The 27,404-nt window shown below is 29.1% G+C and overlaps 1 protein-coding gene and 1 pseudogene across 3 annotated transcripts; both read left to right on the top strand.

The window, feature by feature from the left end:
• Positions 1-620: 620 nt before the first annotated feature.
• LOC149888575 (uncharacterized) lies at positions 621-27,404 on the top strand. 3 transcript variants are annotated; one of them, XM_090087123.1, is made up of 21 exons: positions 621-763; positions 6,810-6,914; positions 7,155-7,361; positions 7,478-7,563; positions 11,981-12,252; positions 12,386-12,838; positions 13,079-13,181; positions 13,330-13,409; positions 13,497-14,037; positions 14,195-15,350; positions 15,819-15,900; positions 20,792-20,904; positions 21,850-21,982; positions 22,281-22,663; positions 23,791-24,477; positions 24,828-24,937; positions 25,298-25,465; positions 26,045-26,354; positions 26,430-26,525; positions 26,625-26,689; positions 26,820-27,404. In XM_090087123.1, exons 1-21 carry the CDS (start codon positions 722-724, stop codon positions 26,986-26,988), a joined length of 5,361 nt encoding a protein of 1,786 aa, XP_089943249.1. In that variant the 5' UTR covers positions 621-721; the 3' UTR covers positions 26,989-27,404. The 3 variants fall into 3 exon arrangements, with proteins under 3 accessions (XP_089943249.1, XP_089943248.1, XP_089943250.1); XM_090087122.1 differs by having other exon boundaries at positions 13,076-13,181; XM_090087124.1 differs by lacking the exons at positions 621-763; positions 6,810-6,914; positions 7,155-7,361; ... (6 more) ...; positions 14,195-15,350; positions 15,819-15,900 and adding an exon at positions 17,373-20,376.
• On the top strand, positions 2,953-4,460 carry LOC149888576 (uncharacterized; annotated as a pseudogene).

Raw genomic sequence — 27,404 nt, 5'->3', positions numbered from 1 at the left:
TTCAGGTGTTTCTTACATAAATTTCATTTCTATCTCTTCATGTTCTTAACTTGAATTTAATTCAATATTACCTAAAAAGGTGTTTGTAATTATAGTTTTAAAGTAAGATTTTCTTGAGGAAAATTTTACAATTTGTTTAATATCAAATGAACCCCCGGGTCTTTAATTATTTAATTACTTTATGGAGTCATCGTGGACACACACTCTTAAACAAAATACGATCTTCACAAAATCACCATATAATTGGATTTGACTACCCGACAAATCGGATTTGTTTACTGCGATTGACAGATTTGATTAAGAGACTGACATCAACCGGGCTGCAATATAGTATTATATATAGGCATACTCAATCTAAAAGTAAATAAACATTAAAATATAATTCAGTTAGAGCCAAATAAACTTTTTTTTTATAAATTCTGACTTAAATTAACCAGGTAGGTTACAGTCAAAGTTAGGAGAAGCCTGTAATGTTAAGCATATTATTTTTTAGTTTGTTTTTTTTGTTGATTTTTTTAAATAGCTAAAAACATTTTTTACATTCTATTATTAGCAATATTATACCTTGTTAACTACATACAAATATCAGCTTACCTACTTGCTTTTTATTTTCACATTCTAGTGAAGTACAATTATCTAAAAAAATATATTTTTATCAAACATGAATTTTAATAAAACAATGATATTAACAGTTCAATGCAAAATCAATGTGTTCTATTAAATGATGGAAGATGAAACTAGGGATGGCTATAATCCAACAGAGGTTTGAAAACAGCTTCTTTTCTTACATGTTTTTATTACATTAGTATAAAAGACTCACACACACGCACACATACACATACACACAGACAAAATATATAGAAATATATCTTTACTAGATGTTTAATACTTCTAATTTTTTTACTGTGTTTTTACTATGTATTTTTTATTTTTCAATGAAAGTATGCTATGATTTTCTTTTCTTTTTTACCAAAACATTTAATCTCTCTGTGTGTACATACATACATACATACATACATACATACATACATACATACATACACACACACATACATACATACATACATACATACATACATACATACATACATACATACATACATACATACATACATACATACATACATACATACATACATACATACATACATACATGCATACATACATACATACATACATATACATACATGCAATCATACATACATATAAAATCAGATGATTTTTACCATTCAAGTTCAAGGCTTCAGTGGAACTTTCAGGCTCTTTAGAAACAATTCTAATTCATGTTTTAGACAAACTTTAGATGACAGTTTCCATGCACCAGAATTTACTGAATGCCATAGCAATTCACTTAGATTATTCAGTGAACGTGAAACAGAAGTGGTGCATTCAAAATTTAAAGATACCTGGAAAAGATACAAAAGAAACAAATCATATTCAGAGCATGACTTTTACAGAGCATTGTCAATTACAACAGCAAACATTTATAAAGTCATTGAAGAAAATTTTCAACTACATTTCAAATTGATACTTGACTTTAGATAAATTAGATTTTATATTAGATTTTAAATTAGATTTTAAATAGATATTTGAAAGTTTTTAGCAAGGTAAAATCCCACCAATACATACAAGTGTATCCATGATTTGCACAGAATTTTTATTGAGTATTATCTATTCAGATTTTTAATATAAAAATACATCTAATGTTTATGGTATTCAATATAAAATTATCTACTTATGTAGTTTTGACTTTTATTTAAAATCATTTATGAAATGCTTAAGGTTAAAGAAAAAAATTGTTTTCCTGAAACTTGTTAATTGAAATTATCATTCATCAAAAGCTTAAAAATTGAATATCTCTTAGACAAAGGTAAAAGATTTTGATATTTTACATATTTACTCAACCATATGCACATATTCATACCTCTGAAAAGTTTTCTTGGGAATTTTTGTGTGCAGAACAATTTTTCAAAATGAAACACCACTTCCATTATTTATAATAAAAGCAAAGTAAAGTAAAGAAACTGTGAGTTAAAAACAAGTAATAGTAGCACAACTTTTTCAATAATTAAAAATAGGGTTTTGAATTTAAAGTTATAATGAAAAGTACCAAAACACTGGTATTTGCTGACATTACAGATAATAGTTTCTGTTCTGAAAAATGTAACGTAAATTGATATCTTAGTCTCAGTTATTCTGAAAATTGAATGTAATAGCCCATTTTATTTGAAAAATATCTTTTTAAGATTTTTTTTTTTTTTTTTTTAAATTAGGACTTAAACAATAAATTGTTTAACAATATTGTTTATTCCTAATTTTTTTAAATTAGGACTAAACAATAGGAACTATAACTAATAGGAGTTGAGCTTGAAAAATATGCTGTTGGGTGATTCCATGTGAAAACATCCAGGGCATGCAACCCTAAGTCTCAAATTTTGCTGATTTTTAAACCACTTAAAGATTTTAGTAAATTATGAACATCCTGAAAATTTTATCATGTAATTTCAATCGGTTCCTAAGATATAGCTATTTAAAGTTTGCCTCCAACCAACAAAAATCTGCCATTTTTAAAAATGGTTTTGGTCCTAGTTTCTGTTATATGTGTGTTGGAAAGCTGAAAATTTGTACCTTTACATATTTTGGGCCCACGAATCCAATGAAACAACTTAAAATATTTAATAAGGAACATAACACCTAAAATTTAAATGTTTACCACAATTTTACTGGGGCGAGTCCAACCACAAAAATGCCGATGTAGATTTTTTTTTTTTAAATTTTTTTTAGAATTTGTCCTGAATAGTTAAGTTATAGTTATTACAAAGAATTGGAGAGTGGTCTTTTCTAAAACAGATATAAAAACATGATCAAATCTACTTAAGTTTAGTGCTTAAAAACAGGTATTTTGATAAATTAAACGAGAAAAAAAGGTGTAATTGTTGTTTCTCACATTAACTAACTTCACATTCATATATTGCTAAATGCTAAACTCGCTATTTGAAGGAGCTAAAAAATAATTTAGGTTACAATGAATGTATTATACAGCCAGGTTTTGCAGTGAACTATCAATTTGTTATACAGGATGAAATACAAAGTTATCATTGGAATAAACAATAATGTACACTACATCCTGTTGTTATATATTTAAAGGAAATTTCTAAAACAAATATTCAGCATAAGTCGTTCTGTTTTTTAAGTGATGACAATGATTATGATACATGCTTTGTGTATGATATTCAAAAGAAAATTGTAGAGTAGATTAAAGAACATTTAGTTAGTATCAATAAAATTTATTATTTTTCTGATGGATGTTCTGCTCATTATAAAAACTATAAAAACTTTATAAATCTATGCTACCATAAGGAAGATTTCAAGATTACAGCTGAATGGGTGTTTTTTGCAACCAGCCATGGAAAATCCACTTGTGATGGCATATGTGGAACATTTAAAAGAATAACAGCAAATGCAAGTTTGAAAACCAAATATTGACAGTTGATGATATGCTTGAGTTTTGCATCACCAATATAAACAATCATTTTTTATAAAATTACCAAAGAAGCAGTTAATTCAATGCAACAGCAACTAAAAGAGCAATTCAAAACAGGAAAAACTGTTCCAGGTACCAGAAGTTATCATCATTACATACCCATTTTAAAATTTGAAATTAGTTTTAAAAGAAAAAGCGAACATAAATGTGTTGACAGATTTATATTGTCAAAAGCCAGTAATGTCTGATGGTGCAATTGTACTAAATCTAAATGATTTTGTTGCATGCAAGTACGATTCTTTTTGGTGGATAGTAATGGTTACAGAGATAGATATTACTACAAATGATATTCAAATTAAGTTTATGCACCCTCACAGTCCTTCTCAAAACTTCATTTGGCCACAGATGGATGATATCTGTTGGTACCATTGTCAAGTTTAATTGCAGTAATCAAAGTCCCAACAACAAAATCAGGGCAAACATATAACATTAATGTGAATGATTATAACGCTATAACTAATAAATTTTAATTTTTTTGAGTTTCTAATTTTTAAATTTTATATATTACTTTTGTTTCTTGAACTTCTTTCCAAGTGCTCTATTTGTTTTGGAGCCTTTTTTTAAGTTTATTTGTATTAGTTTGATAAATATGAAACCAATGTTTTGTCAGTAATAAATTTAAGTATATTTGAAGGTGTTTTTACTTCTGTTTTAAGTTTGCAATCTGATTTTTTCTTATAACTCCAACTAAACTATTTAATACAACCTCTGAAAAAAACACTTAAACTTGCGATATACATCTGCATTTATAAAATCTCCCCCTTTGAAACAATATATTTTAGGATTAGATTCTATAAAATTACAGAAACAGCTAGTCAACAACAACTAAAAGTACAGTTTGATGTTGCCAAAACAGTTTCAGTTACAAAACTGTCAAATTACACCCCTTTTTTCTCGTTTAATTTATCAAAATACCTGTTTTTAAGCACTAAACTTAAGTAGATTTGATCATGTTTTTATATCTGTTTTAGAAAAGACCACTCTCCAATTCTTTGTAATAACTATAACTTAACTATTCAGGACAAATTCTAAAAAAAATTTAAAAAAAAAAAATCTACATCGGCATTTTTGTGGTTGGACTCGCCCCAGTAAAATTGTGGTAAACATTTAAATTTTAGGTGTTATGTTCCTTATTAAATATTTTAAGTTGTTTCATTGGATTCGTGGGCCCAAAATATGTAAAGGTACAAATTTTCAGCTTTCCAACACACATATAACAGAAACTAGGACCAAAACCATTTTTAAAAATGGCAGATTTTTGTTGGTTGGAGGCAAACTTTAAATAGCTATATCTTAGGAACCGATTGAAATTACATGATAAAATTTTCAGGATGTTCATAATTTACTAAAATCTTTAAGTGGTTTAAAAATCAGCAAAATTTGAGACTTAGGGTTGCATTTTCAAAAAAAATTGGATGTTTTCACATGGAATCACCCTGTTTACAACATATAGGTAATTGTCATAACCGATATTATGAAACTGCCACAAAAAAAGAACCTAAAATGGAAAGTGGAACAGTTTAATCAAATTTTTTAGCCATAACTCTGCATGAACAACTGGTTGAAAGGTTGAAGAAAACAGAATTTAAAAGTTTATCTAGTATTTAGCTTAAATGTTGAGATGGTTTTTAATAAGCTTTTAAAAAAATAAAGCTTAGATTATGTTAAAAGTTCTTTTTAGGAGATAAACACTTTGGATAAGCATAAACACTTTGGATAAGCATTTAACACCAAAAAATGAAAAGCTTATCAATTTTTTATCTTATAAATGACCATTTATTTAATTATTATTAGAGAATATACCTAAATGTAAATTTTCTTGACAAGAGACCAATCACATTTCAACAAGATATGTTTACAGGGCGAATTTATGAAAAGTTTAGCTACTTTTATTACCGCTTCATTTAGTTGTGTATAGTCTTTCCAAATTAGACTCATTAATGTCAATAATAAGTGACTATAAAGGTATTTATTTAGTTTTAAATTATTTGTTGTTAAAAAACACATTTCAGCCTATCAGTAAATATTACTGAATAAAGGATGACAAAATAGGAAGAATTTGACTCTTGGATCACACAGCAAACCAGATGTGGACTCCTTTAAATCATGAGAAATTTCAAACCCCTTGTTCAACGCTAGTTGAAATTAGTAAAGTTGGGTTTGACAGATCCATAGGTCAGTGTATATACAACAAAGAAAACTAATAACAACATAGAAAAATTGTCTATATTGAAAGATGAGTCAATGTGCCTTTAGTGGGAAATGCCACTTACATTGTATTCTGATATCACTTTATACACACACTTGGACACTGTAGTGTCCAAGTGTGTGTATAAAGTGATAACAGAATACAATGTAAGTGATAAGGTGAGGGCTTTTGGAGGAGGCAAAACAATTACAAATTTTTTTTTTTTTTTTTTTTGGGGGGGGGGCTGTTTCAAGGTAAATGTATTCAAAAAACTAAAGAACAATTTGGATAGGTCAATTGTAGGTCTAAGATGCCTGACCAATGTTGTACATAATGTGCTCTCTAAAGACAATCAAACTATTATTGTCAAAATGTGTAATCACTTTTCTATCTAGACTGTTCGTGTACAGTCTTTTCTTCTAAGGCTAAAGAGTTAATTGTTTGTCAGAATTTAATATTGGTTGAACCTTTAATAAAACTCCAACATTTTGATTGGGTATTGCTAAGCACAAAAAAAAATTGAGCGAGTATTTTCATTCATAAATTCCCAATAGGCAGAGGAAAGAAACAGACTCTCTTTTGAAATCAGCTAATGCTATTTTCAATTTCAGTGTAAAATTTAAAATATTTCTTGTAGTAAATTTTATAAACTGATTCTATGGGATACAGAAGAAGTATCTTTCTTCTTTCAAAGTTCTAAGAAACATGAGTTGTAGTAGCATTCTTGACTCTTGCCATCTAAAGTGTAATTAGGTGAATAAAGTATGTGTGTTCTATTCTTTTTTGTTGTGATAAATGGTGCTAGTAGCAAAAAATAGCAGTTTGTTTTTCTACGACTAAAATCTTTTTTTTTTGGAAGGGGGGGGGGGGGTAGCTGATTCCGTTTCACATAAATATGTACTAAGTTTCTGTCCTTGGGTAATGGCAACCCTGTCTCCAGATATTGCAAGTTATTGTTTGCAGTATTTTAAGCCACCAAAGCAGCTGTTTTTACTATATGATATTTTTGTGAATTTTGTATCTGACTGCTGAAGTTCAAGATATGTTTGATGATTGACTTTAATTTTACATTATTAGGCAAAGTTTTGTGCTTCCTTATTGTGGTTTGTCTGTCATGTTGGAGAGGATGTCAATTGCATAATAATTCCAGATGTAACAAATCCATTTGAAGTCACAAAACTGGTAGACATGAATATTTTAAGTTTTAAGAAAAGTTATGTTTAAGAATTAAATTTTTTTAAGGCGATACTTTTGATATGGCATCTTATGTATTTATATCTACTATATGAAAAATATTTATTAATTTTTTGTAAATGAAATAAATATTATATATTGTATTAGCTCTGTCTTTATATTTTATACTTTCTTAAATAGCATGCATTTTTTGTTAAGTAAAATTTTTTTTTCCTTTTACTGTGAAAGGGCACTGTGAAAGTGAAGTCAACAGTTATTGAGTATCTAACATCAGCAACTTTGTACCTTGTTGTGGTTCAGAGTATAACTAAGGCAAATCCTGGATCATTTTGGGACTTGCTGCAGGTGTTGTCTCAAGATGGGATTTATGTTATAGATTCTAATGATGAACCTGTTTCTGAGCATGATCTTGTTGCTATTCAGCCATTTAACATTGTAAGCAGTATTTTTAATTAAAGTTTCAAAATATTTTGTTTGTTTTTTGAAAAGATTTTTTTTTTTGCATTTTTATAAAGCTATACAATTTTTTATACAATTTTTATACTTTGTAGCTGGCTCATCTGGCTCTCATGGATGCAATCATGAAAATGCATTCAAACAGCTTAGTTACAATTAATGATGTCATAACAGCTATCAAGTCAGTTAATGTTTCTTTGCTATTTTTTTTTTAAATGCAGTACATAAACATGAAACATCTCAGCAAACTTTTTGTCTCTTGATGCATCATAATACATCATGAAGTTAGATATGTAGTCAAATGAGAGCATTTTTATGTTAACCCGGAGCACTTTCTTTCACAATCTTTTTTAACATTGCCAGATCATTTAAGGGAGTGTTGATAAGGATTCCAGTCATTATGTTGATAAAATATTAACCAAGCTTCTCCATTATAATTTTTTGAAGTAAATTTTAAAATAGAATTTTTTTTTTGAAATAAAGTTTAAAATTCAAAAGCTAATTGAATTTTAATTTTAAAATCCCAAATTTACTGTAATTGCCTCAAGAAAGGAAATATGCATTTACATTTGTTAGTCTACACCGATAGCAGAAATATTTTCATCTTGCTGCAATAAGATTCCCTACAGAGATTTTAGTTCTATAAATAGTTTTTCAAATTTCACTTTCACAATTTGTTATGTGTCTAGCAGATTGTCAGGAATAATAGAAGAATAATTATTTGACATAATTATTCCTGTATATAAAATTCACAAAAAAAATCAAACCTCAGAGTAAAACCAAAAATGGCCTCATCCTGTTCAAATTGTCACTAAGATTTTTTTGAATAATTAAATGTTAACAGGTTGGCCATGGTCGTCAAAACAACTCCTCAGATTTGTTTTTGTTTTTCTTCTTTTAGTACTACTTATTATTCTAAATTATTCTTTTAATAGTACTGAGGGTCTATTCATAGAATTGTTTATATTTATAGTCTATATTGAGGTTAGATTATTTTTTCTGTATCTAAAATAAAAAAGTTAATCTTTTCAAGTTTTAAGGTAAAAATGAGGAATGTTTTCATTCATATAATTCTCATTTTACTCAGAATACCTTTGAATTCATATAATTCTCATTTTACCCAGAATACCTTTGAATTCTTGAAATCGCTTGAGATTGCTTGAGATTTTTACTTTTCAGTATGTTACTATTTTATAGGCATGTTAGTAATTAATGAAAAGGTGTATTGAAATAGCTTTAGTTTGTTGATTTTTATAATTAATCACTAGAATAAAAAAAACTTTTGCATCACAGAAAGTTCCAAAATAGCTTGATTTATTCATTTTGGTTCAGAAGTATAACAACAATGTTTAGTAATTAATTTAAAGCAGTTTACAAGTCGCTACAAGTTTTTTTTTTTTTTTTTTTTTACTAATGTCCCAGTGATTGTGAAACACTGTTTAAATGTTTAGATTATTGTTTCTAAAAATCATTGGAGCATGCTATGACTTTTTATTAAAAGTAAAAAATATTATTTTAAAAATGTCGTTGTAAAAAAAGTAAACACGCAAATAAATTATTAAAATAATAATCTAATAATACTTGTGTGAAAAGTATTCTCCCAGTTTTACATTTCAAAATTTTTTAAAATTGTTTTTGGCTATACTAATTTTAATTAGCAGCCAAAAGATGGGCTTGGTTTGACATTTATATTTTAAAAAATAAACAAGAAACTTTGTGTGCTTCTGTCTGCTATATTTTTACTAATAGCAGGTCATTTGTTTTGATGTTAATTATCTTTTCTGAACATTTGTGAATAAAATTTGTTCTTTTCATAAATAAGCTGCACTCTGAGGCCTCTCTGATCTATAGAAAATTGCTATTTACTTTTGCTTGAAGATCTTTATATTTGTTTTCCTTGATTAACCAACTAATCTCCTAGAGAAACTACCAGTTTTATTCTTAGAAATTTTGAAAAATTAACTTTCTCAAATATCATCATCAATAGATCTAATCAAATGTTTAAATGAACTTACCTTACTAACTGGTAGTTAATGAGGGTGCTATTATCTAGTCTTAAACCAAAATTTCTTCATTAGGTAGAGAACTCAATGAAAACTTCTATAAAGACTATCCTCACAGTTTTAAAATTTTCATCCAATGGACAAGAAATAAAATCTGAACATCAACTTCTTTTTGGTAAGTATTTGTTTCATATTGGAACCCTGTTGGAGGTCTAGCTTTGTTTCTTTCAACAAGAAATATTTTCCTCTTAGCCACTTACAATATAGGTGTTTTTAAATACTTTAATGTACCTTTTAAAGTTTGAGCAAAATATTTAATGAAAAAAGTTCTTAAAGTTTATGGGCTACTTTAGAAATTACTAATTAATGCTTTGTTCTCTAAACTAATGGTAAAATAGCATACTGTTTATCAAAATGTTGGGTTTTTTATTGATGAATTTGTTCTCTGTTCTGGAGCCCCTACACTTAGATCTGGAATATTTTTTGTGGATATTTCTACGAACAAAATGAATAAAAGAAACTATTCTGTGATGTAAAAGTTGTTTTGCCTGGGGTCTATCACTAATCTCTCAATATTCTTGGGCAACATAAAAATTTTGCTATTCTCATTTTTTACATAAACTATCATTTTGAGTTGAGGCTTTAAACCAAACTTTTTTAATCAAAAATGATTTTATTTACAGAGTTAAATATTGGTATTTATGGTAAATTGTGTGCAGAGAAATACCCATATACTATCAGTAATTATTAAGTATGCATTTTTTAATTGGTGGTTTTACTTTGGAAATATTGAATTTTAAAGTACTTAGTGATCTTCTTATCATTACCTGGTTCTGGTTTCTATCACCATTTAGGCCTTTGTAATTTATTGCTGCTCCTTAATTAATTGCCATTGATAAATTTGAAAAAATCTAGTGAACTTGAACTATTATTTAGTTAAAAAATTTAATTTTCCTTTAATTTTTACATTCTTACAAGTATAATTACCTTCACAGCTTTATTTTTTTTTTCCAACAAATAACAAAAATAAAAATTTTGAATTATTATTACATATTTTTTTTTAAAACAATCCAATACTAATAAATTAAAGAGTGACAAAGTGCAGCATGACCAAGAAAAACTCTTTCTGCTGATAATGATGAGGCTAGTTGCAAATAATATTCCATACAAGTTTAGCTAGAAGAGGATTAGTGTTGGCTATCAGTTTCCACCATTGCAGGGTCTTTGTTTTTTTCTTAAGCCAAAGCAGTGCTGAGTTATTTATCTAATTCAATTCTGATATCAGATTTTCTAGCTTGCTGCTCAACTGAGCTGCAAGCTAGAGAATCTGGCATCAGAATCTAGCTGAGATTTGTTCGGATATAATAAGTGATTACTTGAAAAGCTGGATATTCTTCCTTATCAAATATGAATGCTAAGCTACTAAGTCTTTTGAATGACTTTTTTACTTCATGTTGAGTGGCATCTTTAATCAAGTCATAGAACAAAAGTAATTTCTGCCTGGAATATGTTGTACTTGAGTTGACAACAATTTGACTTTATCAACAATTAGTATTTTTAAATTTGTTTTTGAACAAATCCGATTTTGATTTAACATTACACAGTAAGTTTTTGAATCCACCATGTTGTTAAAATAATATTAACAAATTGTTAACACCTTGTTAATTTCATGACAATTCATTATTGGACTAATTTATATTCTCAAATAGTTATTGTGTTTGTTAAATAATTTTGTTAAAGTTTATAAAGTTGATAACTTTGTGAAACTTGATGGAAATATTTGAATAATTAAGAAAGTTAAAAAACTTGAACAGGAAGTTGTTTTTTTTTTACTAATTCCACCAAATTTGACAAACTTGCATGTGGTTCTCTGAATGATAATGAAAGTTTTGAAAGCAAAATTTTAGAAGTACTTTCTATTATTAATGTTAAATTAGAAAATTCATGAATCTTTTTACTTCTTCTCAACTTAATACATTACTAATTACAAATGCACTAACATGTTAATTAAATGATTTATGTATATGAAAATATTTCATTTTACTTATTAGACAAACATATCCTTTTTTTTTTTTTTTTTTTTTTTTATGTTGTAATATTACTAAGTGTTAATTATTATTATTTAATTATTTTTATGAATTTACTTGTTTAAGTAATAATTACTCTGTATTATGTAATTATAATACAGAGTAATTATAATACAGAGTAATTATAATACAGAGTAATTATAATACAGAGTAATTATAATACAGAGTAGTTATAATACAGAGTAGTTATAATATAGAGTAATTATTACTTAAAGAAGTAATCTCTTCAGTTAATCTATTTCAATTTGAACAAAAATTAAGGTTTGAAAAAAAAAATTTCATTTGAAAAGAATTTCATGGTAGATTAATACAAAATTATATTGAAGTCAATATCTTTTTTGTTATAAATAAATTTTATTGAATTTATATACACAACATTCTGTTCCTGTGTACTCCTTAATATCTTACAAAATGCACCAAATCAAACTTTAGAATGAAAGCTAAAATAATTCTTACCAATAGGAGTACTTTTTTAATTATTTGTATCTAGTTTTCAAATTTTTTACAGAAATTTCTCTACATTTAATGCTTCAAAGGAGTTGCCTTTTGATCTTGAAGATGCATTATTATTATGGCTCAATAAAATTAACCAAGCTAACATGGTTCTTATCCAACAGCAATACAAACAACAGGACAAGAACCTGGCAAGGATACCAAAAAGTCAACTCATTGAAAGAAGAATGTTTCCTCTTGTGACTGATCTTCAAGCTTCACTTCAAGACGGGAAAACATTGCTTTCCATAATTTTATTCTATTTTGAAGGGTACCTGACAGTTGACAGTAAGAATATTTTTATTTTTAGCTGTTGAATTTAACAAGAAAATTTTTTTTTCCTTTAACTTTACTTTTACTTAAATTCAATATTTTTCATAGTAAAAAAGGTATATTTATACATCATCATTTATAAATTTAGGTATCAAGCTGGCCAGTACAGTTTCTTTCAAAGATCGTGTTTACAACATAGAACTTTTTCGTAACTTATGTGCTGAGCATTTGTGTACTTCAGTTTTTGCTTTGAGTCTTGAAGACTTTATATATGCCGATGATCATCTAAAAATCAATTTCATATCGCTGCTTTGCGAGATATTTTTTGAACTTGAGATTGCCAGGAAGTCTGTTATTGTACAGACTGATGAAAATGAGGACGTTATGTTGAAAAAACACACAGTTGAGACAGTCGATTTTGAAACTAAACCTCACGTTTTACAAAATAATTATGTTAGGAGCCCTGATCTAGTACATGAAGCAGATCTAAGAATCAAAATGGAAGATCAGAATGGGAGTGCAATAAAAACCGGAGTGCATCAACCGTTACTTTCAAAACGATCTAAAAAGCAGATGGCAATTTTTCAGACAGAATCTCGAAGTATTTTTAACTTATATTGACTTAAAAAAGTTGTGTGTAATTTGTCGCAGCCCGAAGCAGAAAATAATTTTTGATCTGTAATTTTGATCTAAAGTAGAATTCTCTTTAAATTTTATTTTTAAGATTTTCTCGGTTATTTTGAACTCTCGCGTTTATACACTATATGGGGGTGAGGGGGGTGGATTTCTTTTTTTTTTTTTTAAAAATCTCATATCTTGATTGCTATTACTTTTTTAGTAGGTTCGAATTCTGATCACTTATCGAATGCAGTCCAAGTATTTGAACACAAAAATCAACCGCAAGATGAAATTAAGAGCAAAAGCAGAATATCGTTAGATTTTCAGTAAGTCCGTGTAAAGCCGCTGAGAAAAGAATAACTTCATTGCAAAGCTTAAGAAACCCCAGGAGATATGTTGTCCTTTAGCGTTTCCAATATCTAATGATTTAACATTCAATGATCTTCTAATGATTTTTTTTTTAAATTAATTTAGACCAAGTTCTGCGTCTTCACGATCTAACTTGTATGGAAGTTCGGAAAAAGATCAGTTTTATTCGGATGCTAAACACGGGGGTAAATTTACAAAAGAAAATCAACTTAAAATTTTAATTTTTTTACATTTTTTTACTCATCGTTACTCTAAAAGTCATGTGATTTTAGTTGTGTTACCACAAACTTGTGATCATCAAAATAAACACACTCCTTTGAATTCGAGTTACAGTGATGGTGTTAAAGCAGTTAACGACAGTGCTAAACACCAGATTATATCTCACGGTTCTTCTTTGCAATACGACTCCCGCTACTTTGCTCACCAAACAAGCAAATCAGTTCAACAATTTTTGATTACAAATCAAAATGACTACATCGACAACAGAGAAATGTCGAGCGAACCACGGTCTTTTACTCATCAGGATGACGATAGAAGCAAATCCCAAGAGAATGATGCTGGTTACAAGGACATCTCGAAAAAAGATTTTAATTCTGTCAATGAATATGAAGAAAAAAGCCGTGCAAAAAATACTACTTGTCGTAATTCTCTTACAGTTCAACAGTCTAGGTATACAGGAGAAACTGATGAAGATGATGCTCTTTCAACAATTACCGAAGCTACAGAGCCAGAAGCTCCTTCATTGTATTCTTTCCATTCTTCTTCAACTAACTCAAGCACAAACACTTTAAACTATGGTTCAAGCATGGAAAGGTACTTTAGCTTTTGTTTGCTTTTTTAGCTTATTTTAGAAAAATAAAGTACTTAGTTCTACACAGTTAAATGGATTATTGATGTATTTACATTGTTAAACAAATAATTGGCACTAGGAAATATAATTGATAAATGAATTTTTTTGCTAACTTTACAGGCTAGACTTAGGCATACAAAAAGAAAGGGACTACTTTATGGATGATTTTAATATGAATCCATATCAGTTAGACTACTTGGGAAATCAATTAAATATCAATACTTCAGGGGTTGAGCCCAGTTTATCAAACGAAAGCAATTATTTAAAAAAGATTAGTGCAGATTTAAACAACTTCCAAAGTGATCAGGCTTTAGATCTTACTTTAGTGAACGATGATAATCACCTTATTGAATCACAACATCAGATCACTGACGATTTACTTAAAGGAAGTTACACAATTAATCGATTATCAGAAGACGCTGCTATTGCTGCTGGTTTGCCGGTCATTACGAAAGACAATAATATAAAGCATTCTCAAGATTATTCTCATTTTCAATTTTCTTTTGACAATACTCGAAAACAAAAACTCAGTTATAACTATATGTCAGAATCTGATGAACTTATGCGTTTACCTTTGTATCAAAATGACGAGCTTACTTGCACCGTTAGTAAGTCGTCTCGGCAGTTTTCTCCCCCTCATTCTCTTTCTGAGCGTCGCACGTCAGAAGATCTTCCTGCGTTTACTGTATCTTCTGATTTGCAGAACAGTGTTTGCGTTAATAATACACCTCCAGAAAATTATTTATATAAAAAAGATGAAACAGTATCTAGTAATGATGCTATTCAAGGAAGTGAAGGCCGCGTTAAACTTGGGTATGCCGGCGATAAACTTGGGTATGCCGGCGATAAACTTGGGTATGCCGGCGATAAAAGAACTGAACATGCAGATGTTTTTTTCCCAGAACATAGAGAAGAAGAAAAACACGATGAAAAAATACCTATTATAAAAAATACATATGAATGTCAAAAAATGAGCAATAAGAACTCATCAGTTGGTGAAAGAGCTCCATTATATACTTCACCTGAATCAGTTTTACAGAGTTTTAAAACTGGAGTCAATGGAGACATTACTCTCACTCACAGTTTGCTAAATCATCCATCCTTCGAATTATGGCCGTTTGTGTTAAATGATAATCAAAACAAGATGAACGGATTGTCTTTGGAAAAGATCTATGCAAGAAATCAACGACATCATAATGCAACCACGTGGTGCGAAGTGTTTGATGTACCGAAAGTGGAAATGAATGATAAAGAAATAGAGAATCTGTTTTGCAAAGTAAGCGTTTAAGTGCTATTATACACAGCAGACTTTTCGTTTTTTTTTTTTTAATCATAAACGTTGCCACAAGCTTTCTAAAATCACAAAAATAGGAAATCTACAATAGTTGAATGCACCCAAAAGAGCGCTTATATCGACGTCCGCCAAAAATCACTAAAAATGTCCCTCATCCGCACGCGTCCAGAACCTAGGTTTCTTACTATTTATTTCCCAAAGATAATAAAATTAAATAGTGACAAGTTTTAGTTACATCCTGTTGTGCGAATTATTTCAATATTATTTTCATTGTGCTTTCCGCAGTCGTTTTTCTGTAGCCAACTGATTGTAAATAATAGTAAGGTTTTTTAATTTTATATGATTTATTTTGTAGCTGTGTTCTTATGCTTTCCGCATAGTCGTTTTTCTGTAGCCTACTGATTGTAAATAATAGTAAGGTTTTTTAATTTTATATGATTCTTTTTGCAGCTGCAGAGATCAAAAAAAAGAGCCAAATTTACCACCAAAAGATGGATAGATCTCGCTCAGACTATGCAACCTCTAAATGATGGTAACGTTTCACATTTCTTTCTTTGTAAACCTCCTCTGAATTGCGGCGTGCTTTTCATACCAACGTTTTCCGGATTAAGTTCTCTTTTTCCGGATCTAGCTGAATACTAACGCAACACTAATATTTAGCGAATCAGCTTTAATAATGTTATAAGGATTTTGAAGAATGTCGTAGGATAACAAACCACTTAACAATTGATAATTTGTCATCAAGATTAGTTTGTGAAATTTTTCATATGTGAATGACGGGGTTTAATGTTCAATTAACTTATTGCGCTCTTATGAAATCCTATTATCCATTATAAATCGTATTCTTTTAAAGCGTTTAAAGTTTGCCTTTTTTCGTTACGGCGTTTTTCTTGTGGTTTCTTGAGAAAATTAGATTTATCATGAACTTACCTCTATAAACGTACTCTTGCAAAACATAAACATCTTAAACTCACTAGAGATTAAACAATTCAAAACCAATAATTTAATAAAAAATCGAAAATTTTAATGTTATTCTATCGATCACTTACAAAATTTAAGGGATGATTTTTTTCTCTCTCTCTCTTTCGTCAGTTACAAATTGTTTTTTAAAATGTATTTGTTTTTCTGTCTAGTCAGTCTGATCTGTTGGTTAATAATTTGATACATTTTTTTATAATTGCGGAAAGTATTTACGCAAGAAAAGCATCATCATTTGAATGACGTCATTTAAATGCCCACTGATTATCTTCATTAAAAGCTTTTTTTCGATGTACTTTCTCGTACTCGACATCTGGAAACTAACAACAAAACGGTTTTTCAATTTTTGATTTAAAAGGTTGTAAATAAATTATTATTTTTCACCGCAGAGGTTTTTATTGAAGTACAAAAATATAAAAGATTCAACAGAAATATGAGCCTTCGACAAAAATCTCATAAAAGCGTTATGTAAACACTGTTCAGAAATAGTGTGCTGAATGTGCTGAGTTAAGTTTTTTTGAGCGACGCCTCTCGACTGGAAAACCGCTACAAAAACAAATCGAACAACAAAAAAAAAAAAACGTTGTAATATAACTACAATCTATTGTATATATTTAGCAAAAAGTTGGTAATAGTATTGTACGGTGACGTAGAGTCTGTTCTAAATTTTTACCGGTGTCTTATGAGCTTGAATTGTAACCGTCGGCTTACTATCTTAAATATATTTAAGTGAGACTTGATCGATGATGCGTGGGAGGTCAACATGCGTTAACGCAGCTTGAGGTTCTGTGAAATAAATGCAAGAAATCGGTTCAGCTCAAGAAGTCTTGGAGAAAATTATAGCGTTATCTTATAACTTAATGTTTAGTTCCAAAACCATTTCAGATGTATGGTTTCTACAAATAATATATGTAATTTAGAATGTTTTGTTGCGTAAAGCAGATTTTGCTAACTTTCGTTTGAGTAGAAGGTAAAAACATGCAAGAATGCTCGATACGTTACTTTCAAGACCATATATAGGTTAGTAAAGGAACATAATTGCGAAACAATCACGCTCTTGATAATTTTTTATTTTCTAAACTTAATCAGCGTCTGTGCAATAATTGCTGCCAATGGTAACCGAATCAATATATGGAAATTACAGTTTGTTAAGCCTAAGAATTATTTTCTGACAAAAAATACGAAAGTCTTTTTAAAAAGTTTATTTAAATTTGAATTCAAAGACACAAAAATTTATATTTGTAGTTGCTCATATTTGGGTATTTTGTATGGTGTATTTAAGAATATTTTTAAGAGTTTTCCAAACTCAACATTATGTTCACACTTGGTGATGTTGCAGATATTTTAGATTCTGCTCTAAATACTGGAATCTCCATTGTTGATGCTTTATCAAAGCTGTCTGATGCTGCTGACAACAACGGAGAGTTAAACAAAGAGAAATGCCTTGAAAGCTTTAAAATTAAAAACAAAGTAAATAAAAATGGTGACAGCTTATTTATGCAAGCTGATCAGTATACTCCAGCTACTTTAGAGTTGGATTCATGTGAAACATCAAGTCATCAAGATCAGTTTTTTTTCCCTCAAGAATATTCAGGTTCTCAAACTTTTACACCTCAACCTCCAGTAGCACAGGAACAATTATCAGTTAAAAAACGCATTAGGCCTTCCACATTTATCCTTAAAGATTCTTCTATTAAAACTGCCAATGATGCTAAGTTTCATAGAATCCCAATCATTGATGCTCTTGATGATTTGTGTGTAGTTGCTGATGATGTGTTTAAAGATTTTGATGAAAAGCAGAAGAGTTCCTTTAAAACTAAAAGAAGCTTTGAATTAAATAATGAGAAGTCAATACAGTTAGAAGCATTAATTAATGATAAGGTAAATGAAATTTTGGAGTCATTTAAAAGGTTAGATTTAACTGTTGATCAAATATTGACACGAAAAGTTGTTACAGAACACTTAAAGCAGAATACTGAAAGCTCTCATCTGTTGAAGCAAACTACAAGGGTATCTTTAAAACATTCCAGTGCTGAAGGTTTCAATCCATGTAGTTTTAGTCAAAGCTCTGTCAATGTTCCTTTAGAAGCAAAAAGTTACCATAGTTATTCATCTAATATTGATAAGCGAAGTACATACATATTATCAAAAGATGGTGAAAATTGTGAAGAGAAAGGTTTGAATACTGACAATTCAAAAAAAAATATCATTTCAGATTTTAAAAATTTTCAATTGAAAAATGAAGGTAATGTAAATAGTGAAACTGAAAATATAAAATTACTCAGCCGTAATTTTCCAGATGAGCAAAAAAAAAGTGCTGATCTTAATTTTAATGACTTTACAAACCAAGAAAAGTTTTCAATTAAAAGTTCAATAAGAGACTATCATAAGCAGGATGATGTAATATCAAAAAAAGAATTTTGTGTCAGGGATTCTCAGCATTTGAATGCTAAAGCTAAAAGTGATGGCAGTGAGTTAGAGAGCCATAGATTTTCAAATTATGAGAGTAATTTGTGTAATTACAATGATTCAAACTCATCTCTTCTGTATAGAAAAAAACATGAAACTCGAACTGAAAATCCTCTTGGTGTAAGGCGGGCTACTTACACTTTAAGTGACAGTTATCCAAAAGCTTCAACAGTTATAGCTACCAAAGAGCACATAGTTGATCCTGAACCTTTAGATGGGATGAATAGGTCTTCAAGTGATCCAAATTTATTAGATGATGAATATCAAAAAAACTCTTCTGAAAAGCTTTTTAGGTCATTCAGTGTATCAGAAGGTTTTCATCTCTTTAGTCAACCAACAATGTCCAACTTGAATCTTCTAAACTCAATAATGTCAACTTCTTTAACAAAACTTAATAGCTTGCAACTACTTCAGGAGGAGATTACATCAGAGCAAGAAGTAAAGTGCCAAAATTTAGACTGCAGATCTTTAGGATTTTCATCAGGTAGTTGCTCTAGTGATGAATATGTTGGAGATAAGGAGCAAGAAAATTCAAATGATTCTTTTAGTATCAGTTCTGAAGGAAGTACTTTTTCTATTTTGTCTGATGTTAGTGGGAGAACATACTCAATATCACCAGACCATGATAAAAATTACCCCCATGTTTATTTGTCAGAAAATGATCTTCAAAAGTTTCCTTTTTCAACAAATAGTGCTTCACACCCTCCTAAACCTTCTTACAGTAGGTCTATATCTTTCCCTATAGAAGATCCTGTTAATGACTATTCTGTTTATGATATAGAGTTGCCTCAAATTGATAGACAAATATCTTGTGATAGCTCAGCAACTTTTACTGTACTCTATCCAGAAGATAATGGGGATGTATACACAGTTATTAAAAAAGAGAATTCATTCATTTTTATTGACTCAAATGAAGCATGCAATGAGATTACTGATACTGAATGTACATTGTCTGATGATACTGCAAATCCCTTGCATATTAATCCTCAACATTGTTATCAGCTTAATGATGTAAAGAGCTTGATATTCTCAATGGAAAGTAATGTCTCTAACAAGGTAATGTCAAACCCAAATAATAATAAAATTCAGCTTGTAAAGATGAGAGAGGAAAAAGGAAGAAGAGGTTCTGCTGCTGAAAGAACTAATACATATTTGATCAATTCTTCACTCACAGTACCAGGCTCATCTGATACCTCATATTCAAGTTTTACTGACAGTGTTGAGGTGGAAAATAATGGTCACACACAATGTGCCTCTTTAAATCCAAAAAAAAAAAATAATTTATCAAAGGCTATGTCTAATAATAGTAGTTATATTAACTCAAATTCATTACCATTCCAGATAGAACAGCAAACTGTTAGCAATCAAAAAGATAATGATATTTCTCAACATAAAAAAGCCAATACAGAGAAAGATAACAGTTCAAAGCAACTACCAAAGAATCAGAAATTAAATAATCAGGTTTCTTTAAAAAATGTCAATCAAAAGACCGAAAAAGCCAAACATACACAATTCCTGCGCAGAAAAATGCCTTTGGTGTCCTATCCTGAAGTTAAAAATAGTAAGTGTAGTGTGGCCTTTCTTAGTAGCTGATGTTTCTTAATCATATATTTTGTAGGGTTGAAAAAGAATCTAACGATAGCTAAGTTTGAAAAAAGAAAAAAGAACACAGTCGTTATAAAATATGTATCAACATGCTTCTGTGGAAAAATATTGCAGAGAAATGTCATTTTGACAAGCACTTTACTCTTTTTTTTGTTTTTTTCTAAGACTTAAGTACATTTGTAGATTATAATTGCATATGACTTGGTTTAACTCAATTATTCTTTATAAAAAATCAATTGAGTTGATGGTGATAGCTTTATACTTTATTGTATATGCTTATGTACACAATCTCCTAATGTAAAAATACTTCTGAATTTTTTAAAGAATCTTTTTTGTTTGTTTATTTTTCTGTGTATTATGTGTTTGTTTAGAAAATGACCCTGAGCCATTAAGCTCACGCTTGGCTGCATTGCGTATGCAGCTTGAGGAAAAAAGGCGTCAGTTTGAAGAAGAGAAAAAGCGCAAGCAAAGCGATTGGAACAAGGTTTGAATTTTTTTTTTTTTACTTTGGAATTTTATTTAATTATTTCTTCTTTTCTTGGGTGATTTTTTGTGCTGAAATTATTTTGCTTTTCATCACTTAAAATAATATTGATGCTAATTACTTGATATATGATATTGTGAAAACACCAGTAATGAGTAAATAATGTTTTCTATTTTTGAATCTAAATAAAACTGCAAACCAATGGCAATTCTGAATACTATTTTTTTCTCTTGTTGATCTTGTTTGAGTTGTTAACAATCTTCAGATATTATTTATTCAGATTTCATTGGTGTTTAAGATAAAAATAAACAAAGTTTGAAGAAGTGAATAATAAGAGCAAAAGTTAAAATATAATCACTACTAGAAAAAAGTTTATATTTTGAGTTTTGTAAACAAATGCTGTTTTTTTTTTGTTTTTTTTTTTGATGAACAAATGTCATTTTTAATGTAAACATGTTGTTTATTTTTCAGCTGTTTCGCACCATTATTTAGTTTTACATCATGAATTTTGCACTATATAGAGAAATATTTGAAAGTCTAAAAAATATTTTAAAATGTTAAATGCAACTTTTTTCTGATTGTAATGTTTTTTATAATATTTTTTCTTTCAAGATTTTGTATGTTTGTTGGTTTTGTTTTATTTGTCAGCTGATGTTTGTTTGTTTGTGTTGGTTTTGTTTTATTTGTCAGCTGATGTTTGTTGGTTGGTTAAATAACATTTTAAAGCATTTATCTTTCTCACTTCTAAACCTATGACTGATTCATAACAATTCAAATGATTTAACGCTGATATTTTCCAATGTTAAACAATTTTCTTCAAGTTTTTATGTTTGTTATAATATCATTCAACAATCTCTAGAAAGATTTTTTTATATTTTTTTTATTGGTGATTTATATGCTTGCATAAGAAACAGAATAATATGTCAAACAAAATTTTTTCTTTAGGAAAAAGCTAAGTTGCTACAAAATGCATTCTTTGAGGTGGTCTTCAGTGGAAAGGAGAACCAAGATCCAAATAAAACAATCGATGATTGCAAGCCAACTTCTGATATTTGCTTTGATGGTTTAGATAAAAAAGGTATTTAACTCTTCAGTGATGCCAAAATTCAGTATCAGACAAAAATGAGTTTTTGATGATTTTTTAGTTTCAAATTTTAAGTAAAAAAATTTTGGAAAACTGGGATCTAAATTAAATAGAATAGCTAATTATAATTTACACAAACTTAAGATATTTCTCAAAAGTTCTCAATTAGTTCTCATAATTTTAGCTTGTGTAGTTTATTAAGGTTATATATAGTGATAAAAGGTTTTAAGCTGCTTGTCAGCTTGTCAGCATTAACTTAATATTTCTAAAAGAAAAACTTATTTTTTAATAGAACATAATTCTTTTCACTTAACAAATCTGGAAGCAGAACTTAAACCTTCAATAACTGCAGAAAAGTCAACTGAGCTTTCAAAGCAAACTGAAAAGAAGAAGGGTTTGCTTCGTTCATCTACTTCTCCAGGTGCCATGTGGTTTGTTGGTGTGGATGAGCAAGTTTACTCAAGTAATGACTCACAAGCATCTGCAGCAACATTTGCAAACAATTTAGTGCAAAATGAATGTAATTTGGAAAGCTCATTGAATAATCCAAAAGATGTTCTTCAGAAGAGTTCTAAGTTTACAGCACCAGTGTTAAATGGAGACACATTCTCACCTGAGGTTTCAAGTTATAAAAACAACAGTTCTGCTAGTTTTTTACCTTCATCTTATACAAAAGTAAGGTTCATTCATGACTATATTTGTCATAATTATTTAAATGCATTTGTTTTTATTTAATGCTGGTCAACCTCTTCTTAAGCTTTTGTTGTATTCTCAAGACAGGAAGGTAGTTAGATAAAGAAATTCAAATGTTACCTTGCTTCTTATATGCAGAATTAGTGTTTCTAAATGTAACAGGTTGTCTTTTTTAAATAAACATGATAATTTTCTCATTCATAAAGTCTGGATAATGGAGTTGGTGAAATGAGTTGACACCAGCTTAGGCCAAAAGATGTGTTTTTTTTCTATCTTCCATCGGTTATTGTTTTTGATCAAGTTAACTTTATCTAAATATTTTGTTAAAAATGAAAATTTTAATTAAATGTCAAGTACTTTTTTGAATTATGTCAATGAGGTGCTATTTTCAATGAAGCAGAGCCTACTGGCATGAATTTCACTATTGCTAAGGTATAAATAATAGCATTAAAGTAGAAATATTGTTGTACCAAAAGTACAATTTTTCATACACAACTAAAAAACTTTGATACAAGGGACCATGTTGTTTGTGCTGTTGCTTTTTTGGCCATATGAGGAGATATTGTTTTTAACCTCTTCTTTTACAGTTAAATTAGTTTTTTTTGACTCCTTTATAGTAGAGTATAAAATAATGTAGCAGTTATAGGAAATTGTTTTTTTAACAGTTTTTTTCATATGTTTTAGATGACTTTTACTATTCACCAAAATATTGGTTAACAAAACAATATACCCATTCTTTTTTTTTTTTAGATTTATTGCTTTATGCTATTGTCTGTTTCACTGTATTTTACATGAGTTAATTACATTTGTAGGGATTACGGTAGTGATGGAATGTCTTTTTTTCAGCTTTGAATATATAATCCTTTCAGCTTATGTAGCACAGTGCTTTTTTTTTTTTCTTTCTGAATTTTTTAAGTTTAAAACTTCTTGTTGTTAATCTAGTAAATGATCTTTATGAGTGATTCAAATTATAGCTGTAATGCTTTAAAAAAGCAGTGTTTGAAATGAGACGAAGATGGTCTCATGAATTGGTACTGTTTCTTATTACAAATAAAATGAGTTTTTTTGTTTTATTTTGTTTGAACTATATATTGAGTTTTTAATATCAGGTTGATGAAGAGAAGCTGTTATTAGAAGCAAACAAAGTGGAGTTGAAACAAAGTTTTGACAATGAAAGTGAACCAATTTCTCACTCTGTTTCAAGTAGCTTAAACAGATTATCTTTAAATAATGGATCTAATGAGATGCTTAGTGACAATTATTTTACACCATCTAATTCATTTAATAAACAGTTAGATAATGGTTTAGAGGTTGAGCCATTAACAACTAGTTTAACTAATTTTTCACCAGTTTTTCCTGTACCTGGCATTACTTCATCAGGCTATGGAACAGTTACATTGGACCAAGACCATAACTCTCCTCAGACAGCATCATCTTATGCTAATTTTAATGAAAAGGCTCTTGAAGGCCCGCCACTTCCTTTGGTAAATAATTTTGCAAATTCTGTAGTTAATAGTAATACTAGTACATATAGTTCTAATAATTTGTCACAAGAGAATTTTTCTCCATCACCTGATAAGCATCAGGCTTTTGAATATCAATCAATCAATAATAATGAGGTACAACATACTCCACAAAAATGTTCTCATCCCAGTGAGGCAGATTTTAACACCTCAGAAATGAAAGAAATGCCCTCTTATCAAAGTAATACTCCAAACATGGCTATGGATCAAGTTATTGGAGGAGATGCTGATAACAAGTCTCCACAAAGTTATGGCTTTACACTTGAAGAAAATGTAAGTGTTTGTTGTTATTATTATTATTATTATTATTATTATTATTATTATTATTATTATTATTATTATTATTATTATTTGTATTATCATTATCATTATTATTATTACTATCATTATTATTACTATTATTATGATTGTCATAATTACTATTGTTATTATTATTATTATTATTATTATTTATATTATTATTATTATTATTATTATTATTATTATTATTATTATTATTATTATTATTATTATTATTATTATTATTATTATTATTATTATTATTATTATTATCATTATTATTATTATTACATGGTATATCGTTTAGTATAAATCTGCAAAAATGGAAAATAAAAACATTTTAGGATATGACTCCAGAGCAACAGAAAAAGAAAGAAAGGTTTATTCAAAATAGAATGAAAAAGTTGCAGATAGAAAAAGAAAAGAAAAAAGCTGCACTCGAAAAGAAAACTCAGTACAATTTTTGTTTTTTGTTTTTTGTTGTTTTTTTTATAGTTTAAATTTTTTTTCTCTCTCTGGAAGCTGTTGTTACATGATCTTTCAAATATTAGGGCAGTTTTCTTTTTTTTTCAGTGTAAAGATTACATTTTGTATTAATAGAATTAAATGTAATTTGTTATAATGTAAAATCAAGGTAGGAGTACTGTAAATTGAAACAGCTGGTAAATTTTAAGTAAGTTTCATATTGTTAAATTCATATTGGAATTCATTTTTTAATTTATGATTCTTTCCTTTTTTCAAAGTTTAATTTGAGAAAATTGAACAGGTATTTTTTAATGGAGGTTAAATGATATTAAAATAATTTTGAATTTAGAGAAGAAGAAAAACTGGTAGCTGCAAAATTGTTGCAAGAAGAAGAAAATCGGCTTGTTCAAGAGAAACTCAAAGAGCAGCGTTTACTCGATGAAGCAACTTCTCTTCAAAGTAAAATGTATAATAAACGGCTTCACGAATTAACTTACAACACCAACCAACCACCCAGGTCAGCGAGCATGCTTTTTTAACGCCTTACATTTTTTTGCTTTTTTAACGCCTCACATTTTTTTGTTTTTTCTTAACTTCGATCGTAATTTTTTTTAGAAAAAAAAACAAAAACGAAGCGAATGCTAAATCGGCATTAAGCATTCGATGTTAATAAAAACGATTTAAAGATTTATTTACTCAGGATTAGCTGTTTTGTTTATTTTTTCTACTCGTTTTCTACTTCACTTAATGGTCACGTTTTAAATAGGTTAAAAGTAAAGGTTTAAAACACAAAAACTGCTCCTAGGTAGTTTTTAAAATTTTTTGCTGAGAATTTAAAAATACCCTGTGTAGTTGTGGTGTTAACTTTGTCCATAGTTCTGCAAAAAATTAATCAAATGCATATAAAACACAACTTGTTGTTGATATCAGTTTAAAAAAAAACGAAGAAGTTGTTTTCTTTTTTTCCAGTCATTAGATAAAGTTTATCTCTTAAACTGAAAAATGATGTTGTAAGAAAAAAACTCCATTTTAATCCTAAAATTGTTATGGTGCAATAGACGTCATAAATTTTTTTATCATCTTTTTCAACGCATAGAAAGGAGCAGTTGCCAACAACCGTTAAACCACCAATGCAGCGAGAAGAAAATCGTACACAAACTTCCGTTCCTAATCATCCCGCTTATCGGCCTCACAGCTACACCAACGCTGAAACATTGTTTAACGCGTGCAGTTCTCCTATTCATGATGGTGCAAGTGCTGTTCAGAGTGTCTTTAGTGAATATAACGGGCCTATGAATTACCAAAAGCCTAGTGGGAAGTCCAATAAAAAGATAATGCAAAACGCAATCATGCATTGCTGTTTGTGCGGAGAAGTAAACAAAGAAGCGAAATCCAAATGTTTAGAAGTGAGAAATCCTCTCTCTTTCCTCAGAAATTACTTGCGAGGCGATATAGTGTATTTGCTTATATGTTTTATTTAGACAATAGCCCTCTCCGATGCCAATCACTTTCTTGTCCTGTTTCGAGAAGGCTTAAAGTTTCGCTCTGTGTATGCCTACAACCCAGAAGAACAAACAGTATGAAAATGTTCTACTTCATGCAAGTTGTTGTTAAAATGAAATAATTCTTATAAATAGCTACTAAGATATTTTTTTGTATCTGTTAAACGTTTCTAGATAACACGAATATACGGAATTGGTCCAAAAATTCTCTCCCCAAAAATGATTTCCAAATATTACAAGTAAGCCCAAGTCATTTTAATGTGGTTGGTTAAAAATGTTTTTCGTTATGCCTTTTTTATCTTGCAAAACATTTTTTTTTTTTTTCCTTGTAAAATTTATACCCTTAATGTTAACAACGTATTTTTTTAGGTACAATAGCGGGGCTAAGGAGTTTTATACATTAGATACCAAACACTTGTCCATTCAAGTTGACGGTGTAATGATCAAGAAAGAGTTGTGGGAGAAGAAAAGCTTTGCTTCAAAAACTGATTCTAATCTAAAGCCAAAAGCTCTCCAAAATAAGCCAACGCAGAGATAGTCTTTATTGAATTACATAAAATTTTATTAGTGCGCAGCAGATGGCTTGCTGTAGACTTGGAGAAACCTATCAATCCCCTGGTTGTAAACCGAATAACGTTGTACAGTTGAATTTATCAACAGGAGATAAAAGCGTTTATATTTTTCGATCATAAATTTAACGATTACTTGAATGTTATAATTATTTGAGCGAGTTTATCAGCATTTTTCGACTCGGCTTTTACAGGCATGTGCTTTAGGAGAAGAACTTCTTAGTTTTTTTCGTCACGTGCGATATTAGTCTATTTTATTATTTGCTTGTTTCTTTATGCTAATTTTCTATTGTCCTTGTAAAATGTTTATTGTAGACTATTCAAAAAAGACAACTAATGTATATATGTGGATATATCTTGCTTGAAATAAAAGTTACCTAAGTTA

This window comes from Hydra viridissima, unplaced genomic scaffold (genome assembly GCF_058129835.1).
Source record: "Hydra viridissima isolate aposymbiotic clone 2 unplaced genomic scaffold, HvirCarnegie_v1 scaffold_5, whole genome shotgun sequence".
In the NCBI taxonomy this organism is placed as follows: domain Eukaryota; kingdom Metazoa; phylum Cnidaria; class Hydrozoa; order Anthoathecata; family Hydridae; genus Hydra; species Hydra viridissima.
The sequence above is the reverse complement of the archived record's forward strand: the minus strand, read 5'-3'. Positions and strand labels throughout refer to the sequence as shown.

Coding starts and splice junctions, on each gene's coding strand:
- LOC149888575 (XM_090087122.1), top strand. CDS start 722: ATGATGGAAGATGAAACTAGGGATGGCTATAATCCAACAGAG. Junction 13,410..13,496: donor TTCGGATGCTAAACACGGGG/GTAAATTTACAA, acceptor ATGTGATTTTAG/TTGTGTTACCACAAACTTGT. Junction 15,901..20,791: donor TATGCAACCTCTAAATGATG/GTAACGTTTCAC, acceptor GTGTTTGTTTAG/AAAATGACCCTGAGCCATTA.